At 42.2% G+C, this 13,294-nt stretch overlaps 1 protein-coding gene and 1 long non-coding RNA gene across 2 annotated transcripts in view; one reads left to right on the top strand and one right to left on the bottom strand.

Annotated features, from left to right (window-relative positions):
• LOC117482150 overlaps nt 1–13,294 on the top strand; it is a 102,709-nt gene that overhangs the window by 72,946 nt on the left and 16,469 nt on the right. The gene's annotated exons all lie outside the window — the stretch shown is intronic.
• Nucleotides 5,419–13,294, bottom strand: part of bnc2 (basonuclin 2) — a 92,865-nt gene continuing 84,989 nt past the window's right edge. The window contains 2 exon segments of the mRNA XM_034130149.1: nt 5,419–10,223; nt 10,225–11,098. Coding sequence (XP_033986040.1) covers nt 10,188–10,223; nt 10,225–11,098 — 910 coding nt within the window. The 3' untranslated portion in view covers nt 5,419–10,187.

Raw genomic sequence — 13,294 nt, 5'->3', positions numbered from 1 at the left:
TCTGCTGTGTGTGATTAAGAAAAAGACGGGGGTGGGAAGAGGTGGTTCAGCCAATGTGTTTTTCATTTGAGGAAAAGGTAAAGATTACCAGAGGGGAAATTTGCATTGGCATTAAATATATATCATTGTGGTCACGACATATAGACCTCAAATGAAAAAGAAAGACAAAAAATGGATGAAAGGGGTCAAAAAAGGGATGGATGAATTAGCGTCTCCTTATCCTAACATGAATTCAGTCAGCACATGTGTCGATTAAAATAAGAGGTATTCATGAATATGACAATAAATATGTGTGACAATTTGGACATACTGACATAATGACTGTAAACAAATGTATAGTAAGTATGTGTAATGTTGTTCAGCATCAAGCCAAGCGTGTCCCTAAAAAATAAATAACAATATTTCATTACAATTAAAAACAAAAAATTGGAAAACTCTTCTGCATCACTTCCCCATCTTTTACTTATATGTGTAAGCGTAGTTTATTTAAACATTTTTAAAAGGTTTCAGGGATTTTGCACTGCAATTTTTTTACGACACACACTCTGATTTAAATACAATTTGGGACTTTTTTTTTCTGAAAATGTTAAAGCAGTGTTAATAGGCCATAATTAAACTGATTATTTCCTCAGCCTTCAGTCACATGCATTTTTTAAAGCTGCAGTATTCTATTGAAGAATAAAATGTTCCTGTAAAAGGATTTTTATAGCAAAATATTACCTGCTACTGTTCTCAGAGGGCTGCTACTGTTGTCGATAATCCCTTCCTCTTCAATCCATCATCTGCAAAATAAACACAGGCCACCCCCACCTGTGTCTGTCTGAGAGGGGTGAGGGCCCGTTAACCTGCGCTCACAGGCCACCGGTGAGGGCTGCCGACTCCCCGCCTCTCTGTTTAGATTATTTCCACGGAGGCGGGTGACTCTCTTGTGTCACTGATAAGAGCGCAGTAGGGTGGTGGCAAGAGGGTCAAACCACAAGGGGAATAGAAACTGAGGAAAACAGCTGAAAAAAAAAAATCTTTATCCCCTAGAAAAAGTAGTTTTCCCCCAAACTTCTTCACCATGGCGCAAGGCTATTACACTGATAGAAATTCTTCTCCCTCCTCGACAGTCTGGCCCTGAGTACGCAAGGGGCCAGAGTCTTAGCCACATCTCAAGCTAATTTACAAAGATCCCGAATTATTCTCTTATCTTGGGCTTTAAAGGTTGTAAGGTTGATTAACAAGGCTCTGTCCTGTTTATCAGTTTGGGGCTTGGTGTGGAAAATAGCCTGCGATAAGTGCACAGACCATTAAACATTCTATTTCCCCTAATATTTGTCGGCAACCATCTGCTTAACTGATCTCCCTTCACTTTAATTAAAAGGGATTCCCGTCTTGTTGGGGTCATTATGTGCTGGCGGACGCCAGGAGAGGGGTTTGTGATGAGTTCAGCGTTCCCTCTGTCCCTGGGTTGCCAGAGGGCTTTTTTTTCATCCTCCCTTCCAGCTTCTTCAGAGTTAACCCCTTCCTGTCCTGCTGCACTTCCACCTTGTTTTGCGGCGGGTGAAGTAAACTAAAGAGTTAGTAAGTCCAACCGTTTCTAAAAGAGATGCAATGTGTGCTGGTGCAAACTTTTCTCTTCACTAGGCAGTGTGTAGATATTCACACTATCCCCCCCCAACTCCGGGGCATGAGACTCTGGCTGTAATGGTTTGATTTGCCCAACACTAGTTGGATCGATGCGGCTGTTTACAGTTTCTCCCTCTCTCATCCCTTTTGTCTTTTTTCTAATTTAGTGTTCCCAAACCATGGACAGGGGTCTGAGTCTGTCTGCTGTGCTTGCATCTTCGCCCTCCTCCCCACTCTCCATCACTGTCCATTGATGTTTTTCCCCTCTCTTTCTTTCCTCCTCTTCCTCTCTCCTTCCTTGGTTGGTCTTGGAAAAAGAGCTGCATGCCTCCACACTTCTGGACAAGACTGATGGCTTGTCAATAGCATTAGCCAGCATTGCAGGCCTCACTGGTGTAGAACCAAATCAATATGGCCCAGTAAAAAGTCTTATATGTGTATGCGTTCCATCCCAGCCAAGGCTCATGTTACCACAGATGAGTTTTTATAAGAATTCAGAAGTGACCATCTATTTTATTCCATTTAATCCCACATTTCCTCAGCAATGCACTAACATGTATAAGTGCTGTTGCTCAGGGTCAACCATCTCTTTTAGTATAATTATGTATTTCACCCTAAAAAAGATGAATGCCTCTGTTCATTGTTACAATAAATGTGGATATTTAAATGTAGAAGCTTGAGGATGAAGCTCTGAATTATAAAATCTTTCTGCTCTTTCCCCTAAAATCTGGTAATTTACCTTCTAATTATAGTGTGCAATTACAATCAATTTGTCCTCAATGAAAATTGATTTTTGCTTTCAGTGTCGTGGCGCTGGTGGATATTGTGTGGGTATATTTCTGCGAGAGTGTCAGAAACACTTTTGTTGGACATAGATTTCACATGTGGGAAGAAGCAAAAATCAGAACTCAAGAATTCTTTTTATCTAGCTTTCCTATTTTTGCTTTTCTTAAAGACTCTCAATATTCACCAATCACAGAATATGTTATACAGAAACACATACTGATCTTCCTCAGCCTTGAGAAATTCGAACAGTTTAATATTGCAGTTTCTGGTCCTTTTTCACATGGCCTTCACTGACCGATATCTACTATTGATACGGCTTATAAAAATACATTATTTCAGAAGGTGAAGTGTTGCTTTAAATCACATAGACAATGAATGCTAAAGGTGGGGTAGGTAATTTTGGAGAAACCAACTCGAGTGCGCTAAAATATGAAAATACACAGCCGGAAAAAATCTGCCACTTCCTTACAAAGCCCCTTCTCCAACACACACGATCGCGCACATGACCAATGAGGGCACGAGATAAGTTTGTGCCAAGATGGAAGGCTGACAGGCAGGTAGGCCATCCAGTTATTTTTAGCCGGGCCGGCTCAGATGATTGGTCGTGCTTTTTACAGTACTACGGCTTCCACAGATTAATTTTTTTTATGGATTTTTTGTCAAAGCACTTAAGATATTCATTGCTATCGGGATGTTAAGAGCATTCCATGGAATATAACAAAAAGTGTATCTCGAGCCGGTTTCTCAAACTTACCTACCCCACCTTTAAGTAGCTGACTGGTCCATTGTTTTTAATGTTATTTTAAACATTTCCTTTAATTGTAACTATTTGGAAAAGTCAGGAATGGTTGATAGCCTCTTTTTAACTAGCAGAGTGTCTCGCCAGAACATTATCAGTCTTCAGATATTGCACCTAAAATGCATAGCGAGTCTTTTGTCTTTATTTACTTTAATAGCCTTAGCTAATATCTGTAGAAACTGTCTATTGCTCTACTTGATCAGACAATGACTGCAGTCACTTTGCACACTGACGGTTTTCTGTGGTTTACAGTCTTAGAGAGTTGCGTGGTTTATCTGTGTCATAGTGTTAACATTATGACTTTACAGCTTGATTCTTATTCAGCCACCTATTGCAGGACATTGTTGTCTCTGCTTTGAAAATGGTTCTTTCTGACTGCAATGTCTTGAAAAGATATCCAAGACTGTTAAACTGCCCATGTGCACTTTTGTCTTCCTTTGAATTCCTTGGCTAGCCGCTTACATTTTATATGAAGGTGACTGAGGTAGTGATTTGTCTTCTTTCTCTAAGAGGTACTGGCTTGCACAGGTTTATACTGCTATAATAATAATGTTATAATAATATCTGATATCTAATTATAAATCAACCATACTTAACTCTGTTGAAATGTTCATCCCATTTGGATTTGGATTTGGAAACCTATTTATGATAACATTTAAACTCAAGACATTGTTGACTGACACTGGCTCTTCTCTTCTCTGAAGGTCAGGCAGATGGACTGATGGACATCCTTGCGCTGTCAACGTCTCCACTCGACCCCCCCCCCCCCCCCAGTACCCCCCTTTCCAGTTCAGACACAGCAAAGCTCTCGCTGTCTGTCTGTCTGTGTCTCTGTGTGTCTGTGTGTCTGTGTGTCTGTCTGTGTTCTCCTACAGCTTAGCTCCGCTTCTCAAAGGTCAGCCCAGGGCCAGTGTGTTTGTCAGGCCAATCGATGACCTGCCACCGTCAGAAACACACTCAGTTTGGTAGCGGGGGGGGGGGGGGGGGGGGGGTCAGCCTGGTGGCGGACAGCGGCCCTCCAACTCCCCTGTGGGAGATTGTGGCCAAGAAAGGAAGTGTGTTTTTGTGTGTGTGTTTAAGATGGTTGAGGGTATCTGTGAAAAGTGGGGGGTGTATCTTTTACTAACCCTGCATATAATCAATACCATCCAGCGCTATTATTCTGATCGTGTGTGTGTGTGTGTGTGTGTGTGTGTGTGTGTGTGTGTGTGTGTGTGTGTGTGTGTGTGTGTGTGTGTGTGTGTGTGTGTGTGTGTGTGTGTGTGTGTGTGTGTGTGTGTGTGTGTGTGTGTGTGTGTGTGTGTGTGTGTGTGTGTGTGTTGTGCAGTTATCAACAATGACAGGGGATCAAGGAACTGGTGTGTGACAAAGACGAATGGTGTCTAATTCAAGGTCAATATGGCCTGTGTCACTCCTTCACTTTCACTGAGGGGAGGGGGGGGGGGGGGGGGGGGGGCATTATGTTCCTGTTGGTTACCAGAGCAAACATGACATCCCTGCTGGAGCTCATATCAATTTGTAATTTGACCCCCAGTCAAAGCAAATGATGTCAGCACAGGTCGCTTTTTCCAAATGACCCTGCATTTGTCTGTTGTCGTTGTCAATTTCTGTCTTCACTGTCAGAGTTGTTTTGTTAAGCAGTTTTTTTCTGTTTGGCTAATATTCATAAATGTTAATATTTTTCATTTCATGTGGTGCGTAAACAAAGATATTGATGGTTTGCTAATGCTCAAAGCTTTCATAAGAGGGATACAAAAAGCTGTTTCATTTCTGTATATTAAGTAAGTGCATTTTCTATACATTATTCCTTGAAACGTAGTTCCTTCACAAGGGCATTTAATTTAATTTCAGCATATGATCAGACAAAGGTGCTGTATGTCCTTTGTCTCCCTCCTCCAGTGTGACCATCTTACTAATTTGCTAAGACCAGCAGCACCTTCTCCTCATGCCAGTACATCTTTTAATAACTCTATTAATCTAATCGTCCACTAATTGGTCAAGATAGCCTTTTCCCCAGTGATTTTTATCACGGAGCAATTAAGAGCCCAGTAAAACCTGCTGAAATCACAGTGTCTTGTTAAAACGGCTTGATTGACACATTGTTTCGGGGCTCTGCACTTTTCATTCTACATGATAGAAAAGGTTATTATTATTATTATTATAAGCTACTTTTATACAATTAAGAATAACAGAATGTGTAGAAAAACACAATGACAACTTGCCAGTGACTGATAAATCTTTAATATAAAAATTGTACAAGAATTCTGATACAAATTACAAGAGGTATTTGGACAAAATATGAATACAATTCCATTTACATCCCAAAACCCTTATGCATTTTATGCAAAAACCATAGACAGTTATGATACAGAAACAAATACAAGAAAGGCAAAAAAAGAAAGAAAAGAAAGAAACAAGTCTTTTTAAAAAGAGGACCATTTTTCTCCTCCTCACTGCAAATGGGAAACACCTGTTTAGGTAACATACAGTATTCATGAGGCTTCCAAATCACCCTTTTGACACCAAAGTAACGTAAGCTCCTCTGCTCTGTTCGTTGTTTGCAGTGCGACGATGTAGCCATGCAACGCTGTCGAGTGCCCGTGCCAGAACACGGGCTTTTTAAAGAAACAAATGCATGTGATACAGAAAAAAGTGAAATAAAAAAAAAAATCGAAATTCACCAGCTCTTCAAGCTTATTTATATTTAAGACTGTAAAATATAATTGGCACAATGGAAAACATGAAATGAATTAATTCTTGACATTTCACAGGTTCCAGTTCAAATTAACGAGGGTATTTTTCGAGAACACATGAGACTGAAGCATCTACTGTATACAAATATGTGTGTATTTTTCTACTATCTGCATATTTCTTATGGTGTCCTTTTAAACATTTGAATCCCACTTTGTTCCATGAGCTACATTAACATGACATGTGGCGTCCCCTCTCATCCACGATGTGAAGTGAACAGAACGGACAGTGATGAACAGGTCAGCCGTTTGCCATGCCCTTCTCCCCGTGTGCTATGTAGAATTACAGAATAATTGATGCCCGACGCTCTTCTAATCAAATATTAAAGATTCACTCCAGTGGTCGCAGCCAACGAGGCGCTCTTAGTGACGTGTTCCTGCGGATCCACAGCCCGGTCACTAGCTAGCAGAAAGCACCTGGGCCCATGTGGTTGGGGAAGTAAAAGAGGGAGACAAAGATTGGATAGGGGGGGCCTTTCTCAGAGGAGAGGGGGAAATTGGTGGTCATTTCTCAGAGGAGAGGAAAGTGTAGGGGGAGAGGGGTGGAGATGTGAGGGGTGGCGATCGCTCTCCAGCAGGCAATCTAGAAAAAGCTGGCGAAGACTCCCGGGGAGTCCTGGCCCCGCTGCTCGCTCCTCTCTTTCTCCCCTGCCTTGTTAAGTGACTGCCGCAAGGCTACTGCTAGACCACTTTCTAAGCCCACTCCCTTTACGCCATCTCTCCAGTCTGTTTCCCTGGCGATGCCGGACAGTGGTTTGTTTTTCAGATCTGTTGCCAGCCTTTTGCCGCTCTGAGCTTCGCAGCTTGGCATCACCATCACCATGCAGGACTCAGAAGGAGCCCGTAGGAGGTGGGAGAAGGGTGTTGGTGAGGGAATATCTTGCCTGTCTTTCCGGGCACACACAAGTACATACATGTAGACAGAGGTCATGCACTGCGGCTGCTGCTTGAGAAATAGACTGCTAGGAACAGGGCAGAAGTGTAGTGGAAAATGTGTTTTTGTCAGATCAAAAATAACTGAGGTTATTTGGGCAGTGCACATTTATCTTAAGTTTACCTTTGTTGGGTATGTACAGCTCAAATAATTCTACAAAGTTAAAATCAATCTGTAAGCTTGCTGGCGTTCTGGATATTTTTTTCTCAATTAAACAGTTTTGGTCAAATGTCTCAATTATTAGCTGTTGGAAATGTAAAATGAAATAATAATAAGAGCTTTGGATTTTCTATGCCTGACTGCTAGCCCCCATCATTCTCCATAATGGAGTATTAGCCTTCTATGTAGTGGCAGCAGCTATAATGTTAATGCTAGATGGAGAGTTTAATTTCCTGTGGTGAGAACACACTCTATATTTCTCTGACCCTGTCTCCTCCATCACTAGAGGTTAACAAGTCATCTAGTTCTTGTCATCTTTCTGGCCTGTAAGTAGAAAGCATATGTGTGTGTGCGCCACTCTCCTCTGTGTGCATGTGTGTGTGTTTTAGTATGGTTGTGTGTTAGAGAGACAGCTGTCAGCAGGGTTCCTCGAATAGCACTTTTTTATTTCTGCCAGAGCGAGGGCCGGGGGGATTGAATGAGTGAATGAGGCAGCGAGCGCCTCAGTGAAACCCACTCCTGGGAAAAGGCAGGGGTTCCTGTACTCAATTTTCCCTTCACTTGGGATAAACAGGCAATTACCCATCCCTTTTTCCTATGCCATGGCCGTCCGGTGAACTTAAGCATACACTATTAGTGTGTGTCCCTGTAGGACCTGCGCTGTGGGGTGTGGAGGTGGTAAGTGAGTGGCGGGTTGAAGAAATGGGTAAGGCGGTTGTTAAATGACTGCGCTCTGACAGACAAAGAGGAAAAAAAAGAATAAGAGAGAAATAGAACTAAATTATCAGCGACCCTGAATAAGAATAAGCACACATAGATAGTGAATAGATGAATTGAATCCAACTAAATTGAATGGGTCGAATTGAATTGTTCAGTCTTTTCTCTTCTTTTTCTCTTTCTGTCAGTGTCACAGTCTTGTCAGCAACCTTGGAGTCTGGCAGTGTAACGAAGTGACAAGTGAGTTATTAGACAGAAGAAGCTGGAATGGCAGGGACGCCTCCAGGTAACGGAGAAGCAGCACATTTTTAATGATCGTTGCTGTCATCCTTTTCCTCCCTAGTCAGCCTTCCACCTCCGCAACCTTTCCATCAGCCTCAGCTCTCTGTCTCGCTCTCTTTATCTCTGAGAAGAGGGGACTGGAAACTGCATGTGTCATATAGGTGGAGTCTTAAAAAAAAAAGCATGAAATATCTCGTCAGAATAGGTCATGTCTATATTGTAAAAATGGCTTGAGTATGAAACAAGTGGAACTCAACACTGTTATGGATGTAAGGTGAATACTGTACAGCCCACCGTATAACACTGCATATGTCCCCCTCTGTGTGTAGCACCAGTCAAGTAAGAGAAGATCTCCTATAGTAACACATGGCATCGCTAATACACTGATAAACAAACTGAGGAACAATCTCTATTTTTTTGTCTTTTTACAAAAAATATTCTTTAAACCAACAAAAAAAAAAACTCCATGAAGGTACATGACCAACCAATAAATACCCCTTCCCTTGGCTACTTTGCCCAGTTACTGGAAACAATTTGTACCGTAAGACAGTCATGGACATGTTAAAAATGGCAACATTTTTCATAGAGTACATTTGTAGCCGACACTCAGCAATGGAAACCGATACCGAAAATATCACAGCAAAAGATTTTAAGACTCAAGTGCATCATATGAATCCAATGGGGCATGATTTAAGTACACACTCTCACACTGAAAGAGCTCTTCTGAAGCAATCACTTTTGATTTGGTCACAGTTGAATGACTATTTTCATCTTTTTTCTTCAAATCTATGGGACCGTCATATTTCACTAAGATGCCTTTTGTAAAAACAAACGTAAGTTCTTGCATTGATAACTTTGTTGGAGAATGTCACAATAATGTCATGCTTTATACACAGTTACACCTCTGAAGTAATTAGTGTGACCATTACTGGCAACCATACACACATTGAACAGAGAGGAGAGACTTTATCAATATTTAACTTTGTGTTTGTGGATCAGCAGTTTATAGTCATTCACGCTTGGATTTGTTTTGAGGCAAGGTACTTCGGAGACGCTCTGAATTCGTTTTTTTTTTTAGCAATGGGGGAAGATTTTGTTCAAGGAGACAAGTTGTTTTCTGTTGTGAAACTGTGTTTGAGCACGTGCAAAAAGAAACTGGCATATTACGTTAAAGGTATTATTTACCTTGGCACTGTAGCCATCAATGACCCCGAACAACACTTAAACTCACCATTGCAAAAGTCCTCATTATAATAATATTACACATCCCCTTGTATAGATGCAAAGTGCAAAAACTGAATTGGTATACTAAAGCTCATAAACAAAACAGACAAAATAAAAAAATAAAACAATAGAAATACAGAGAATGATATCAGTGTAGGAGCCAAAAAAAGCATGCCGGCAACCTCTGAATATCTAACAAGTAGATAAAACAAGTCACATGATATTCTTTTTTTCCTAGGACTCAGTTAAAACGTGTCGTTGAAGCTAACATAAATGAGTCAAGCTAGTAAGATGCTACCTCTTTCTTGCCTAAAGCTGGAAGTATTGTACTGGACTGTAACATAAAACCATAACGAGAGAGAAAAAAGAAGCAAACAACCATCAACACAACTCTTTACACCAAAAGCCTCGTGGGACATTATTTACAAATGAAGCTGTCATGCTTTTTGTAAGGGGGTTCATTTAAAAGCTATCATTACACAAATACAACAAGAAGATTTTCTTTTTTTTCAATACTATCATTTCTGCAGGCAAAGTCACAAATAAGAGTTTGAATAGATTCTTTGGAGACGGACAAAAAAAGTTGGGAGGAGTCTCAAATGAAAGATGGAGGGGCTTATGAATAAAAACACAAGTGGAGTTTTGTTATAAAGCAAACTCCATGCGCGAGAGCGTCATCCTGTTCTTCCAAAGAAGGAAAAGTCAAAGGTCACGATAATAAACTGTATTTAGAGTCGATGCATTTTTATAGAGGGACATAGAAATGTCTTTCAATGACTGAATGACGGGCAGGAGGCATACAGGCATTTAGCCTGTATTTGATGGCCCTGGGCTGGGATTAAGAGCTCATTTGAGGAGGAATAAGGATGAGGAATGAAGGGAGGAGCGGGCCGACTGACAGCGGGGTCAAGTAGCAAGTCATTATTTAGTCTGTTATCGTGGAGAAGGGCATGTTTTTATGGAAGGTTGGGGTTCTGAGAGTGTCGGTTACGGCTGCGCACAGAGCTGAACACCATGTTGCAACCGGGGATTTTGCACTTATGCATCTCGCGCAGGTGCACAGTCTTGTAGTGCACACGCAGGGTTCCTTTGTTGCTGTACATTTTATGGCAGATGTTGCAGAGGATCCCTCCGCTGCCACCGTGACTGCCACCGTGGCTGCCCCCGTGACTGCCCCCGTGACTGCCCCCGTGACTGCCCCCGTGACTGCCCCCGTGACTGCCCCCGCTAGACGAAAAGAGGAATGGTGAGGAGGTCGGTTCCAACCCCTCACCTTGTCCTTCTCCTCTTAGTTCTACAGTCTCGTCCAGATGCCTTCCTTCAGCCCGCCCCTCGGCATGCTGGGAGCAGTCCTCCCCCTCACTGTTGCCCTCCTCCTCATCCTCTACCCCCTCCTCCTCTACCCCCTCCTCCTCCTCCAGGTCATCCAATAGGATGCCTTCATCGCTGCCCTCGTCTGACTCATGTGAGGAGTGGACACTGCTGCTGGACTGAACGCTGGATGTGGTGCTCAGGTCCAACACCATGTAGTCGTCTGGCTGGCCCCGGGAGAAGCCGTTGCTGTGGTGATTTTTCAGGTTATGGTTGAGAGTGTGGTGGGGATACTCGCTGCTCATCAGGGAACGGGCATTGTGGTTCAGGCCAGTGGGCCGAAGGCTGCCGCCTCCGATGCCCATCCTGGCATACGGGTCCATGCCCATGTGATGCCCGGCGTAGATCTTAGCCAGAAACTCGGCGCGCAGGTCCTTGGGCAGTGGCGGGTGTTGGGGGTCCAGGACAATGTCGTCCAGCTCTTTGGTCAGCAGTTTGCGGTGCAGGTTGATGTTGGAGCTGTGCCTGTGGGGAGACAGTCAGAGTTGTACATCAGAACGCTGCATGTGTATAGGGAATGTAAATAACCTATCAAACACAAAACAGCAAGTGTTGAAACACATGTATTTGCACTTAATTTACTATGATAATGTCAACTGTTCTTACTTCTGTGAAATGCTAACGCGCTACAAATATTCAAATATTTAGGGACCATTTGTAGTTATTGTTACTTCCAGTCAAGGCACACAGAAACTCATCCTGCACCTCTCCTGAAGAAAAAGCTCTAAGAACACAGAGAGAGAGAGAGAGAGAGCATCCTGCAAGTGTTTACCACTGTCAGCATGTCTGCACTGCACAGCCCTCAAATCCAATAGACTCTGACTCAATTAAATACTCCACCATATTGAATGGGAGTTTATCAATTGATTCGAGCTGTGGTAATGTGATAATCGAGGGGAACTGGATAGCATATTAGCACTAGGCCCTGACAGCATTATCGCATTCGTTCCCTATTGGAGGTGGCTTAATCGAGCACCTCAATGAACATGTCTTTATGTAGCCCTGGATTTAATTAAGATGGGCATTTTTTCCCCATACACAAGAACTGTATCGCACAGTGTGCTACAGCTGATGAAAGAAACCAAGTAACAAGTGCCATGCTTTAAGCCAATAGACAATTAGTTAGGATTTCAGTTAGCAAACAAAAGCCATGCAACAGGATGCAAGGTGAAACACCAAATTAAATGCTTTTACGCTCCAATTTCACAGATGCCAAGACGGACTAAGAAAACAGGGACCCACTGCACACATTTCACAATAACACTGCATAACACAGAACAAAAACGTAAGCAACTATTGACCGGTGTCAGGTATGAAACACAGAAAGCCCACCCCTCTTATATACGTATACATCAAATAAGAACAAATATGCAAATGCCTTTTAATGTGAGGGGTTTCCATGCAGGGGGTTCAGTGTAAAAAAAAAAAAACGTAAAAAAGAAAAAGAAAAGGTTCATCCTGAGCAGGACGGGCAAAAATGGAGTCACAATGGATAGTAGAGCTTACCAGCAGTGGCAGGGTTGATGCAGTCAAAAAGGGTCCCTTTCCTTTAATTATTTACTTCCCTATCCGACAATGTCCTGAAAGGTAAAAATACATTCATTTGAGGGACCCTTTTCTGTGAACCAGGCAACCAGGAGCCCGTCCACTCAAGCATCGTCAGCATTGGGGAGAGAGAGAGCGTGGCAAATCGATTGGCCGTGGCTGTCACTGCATGTGTGTGTGCTTTGGTCTGTTTGTGTGTGTGTACGTGTGAAAAACAGAAATTTACTACGTCCATATAGCTGGACTTCGATCAAAAAGACTATATAAATCCTTTGTTCTTTTTTATCCTTTGATAGTACAGTTGCACCCATATGGTGTTAGCTTATGGCCAAAATATGGGAGTCATGATTCAAAGTTTGTGGCGCTGTACGCTTGTCAAGTCGAACACATGTGTGGACGCTCGGCTGGGAGAGTGCTTTAAAACAGTCTGAAATATGCCGTGATCAGTATTAAGGGAAATGTGCACAATGTCTGCAGGGATACCAAACAGGCATTGATGTGAAGTGGGGCCGCAGATTTGCTCAGTTAATACTGAAGCTCAGGATGCTGTTGATGATGCTCAGGTAGGCAGGTCCTTTGCAACATGTCTCCATCTCTTTAACAACACCTTCTCACTGCTAATAAGCTCTAAGTTAAACCATGGCTATCTCAGTTTTAGATATTAATGTCAAACATGCTAAATATCATGCAGTAAGTAGTCTGCGCTATAGCTACAGTAGCCATTTTAAATACTCAGAAATGCACACCACATTGTTAGAATTGCACAATATCCAAATAACAAATATTCACATTTAGTACAATCTTTTAACCTACTATACAGATATATGAAAAGAAAAAAAAATGGAAGAAAAAGGCACTTTATGATATACAATTTGTAACCATTTGGAAATAATTTAATCTCAGGAGAGAAAGAGTGGAGTTTATGATCATTTGCATACATATGATTATTAACTTTTGAGTTGGCAATGCCTCCATGCCCTAAATAATAAGAATAAGTCAGCTAAATCCACACACAGTGGGCATAATGCACTTATCCCTTCATTTATCAGATTTAGACTTTCTGCCCCATTTCCCACACCCCTCCGCCTCCATTACTCCACTTCAGTACGCTCTATC

The sequence above is a fragment of the Trematomus bernacchii genome, unplaced genomic scaffold, assembly GCF_902827165.1.
Source record: "Trematomus bernacchii unplaced genomic scaffold, fTreBer1.1, whole genome shotgun sequence".
NCBI lineage: Eukaryota > Metazoa > Chordata > Actinopteri > Perciformes > Nototheniidae > Trematomus > Trematomus bernacchii.
This window is presented reverse-complemented; position numbering and strand designations above follow the sequence as displayed.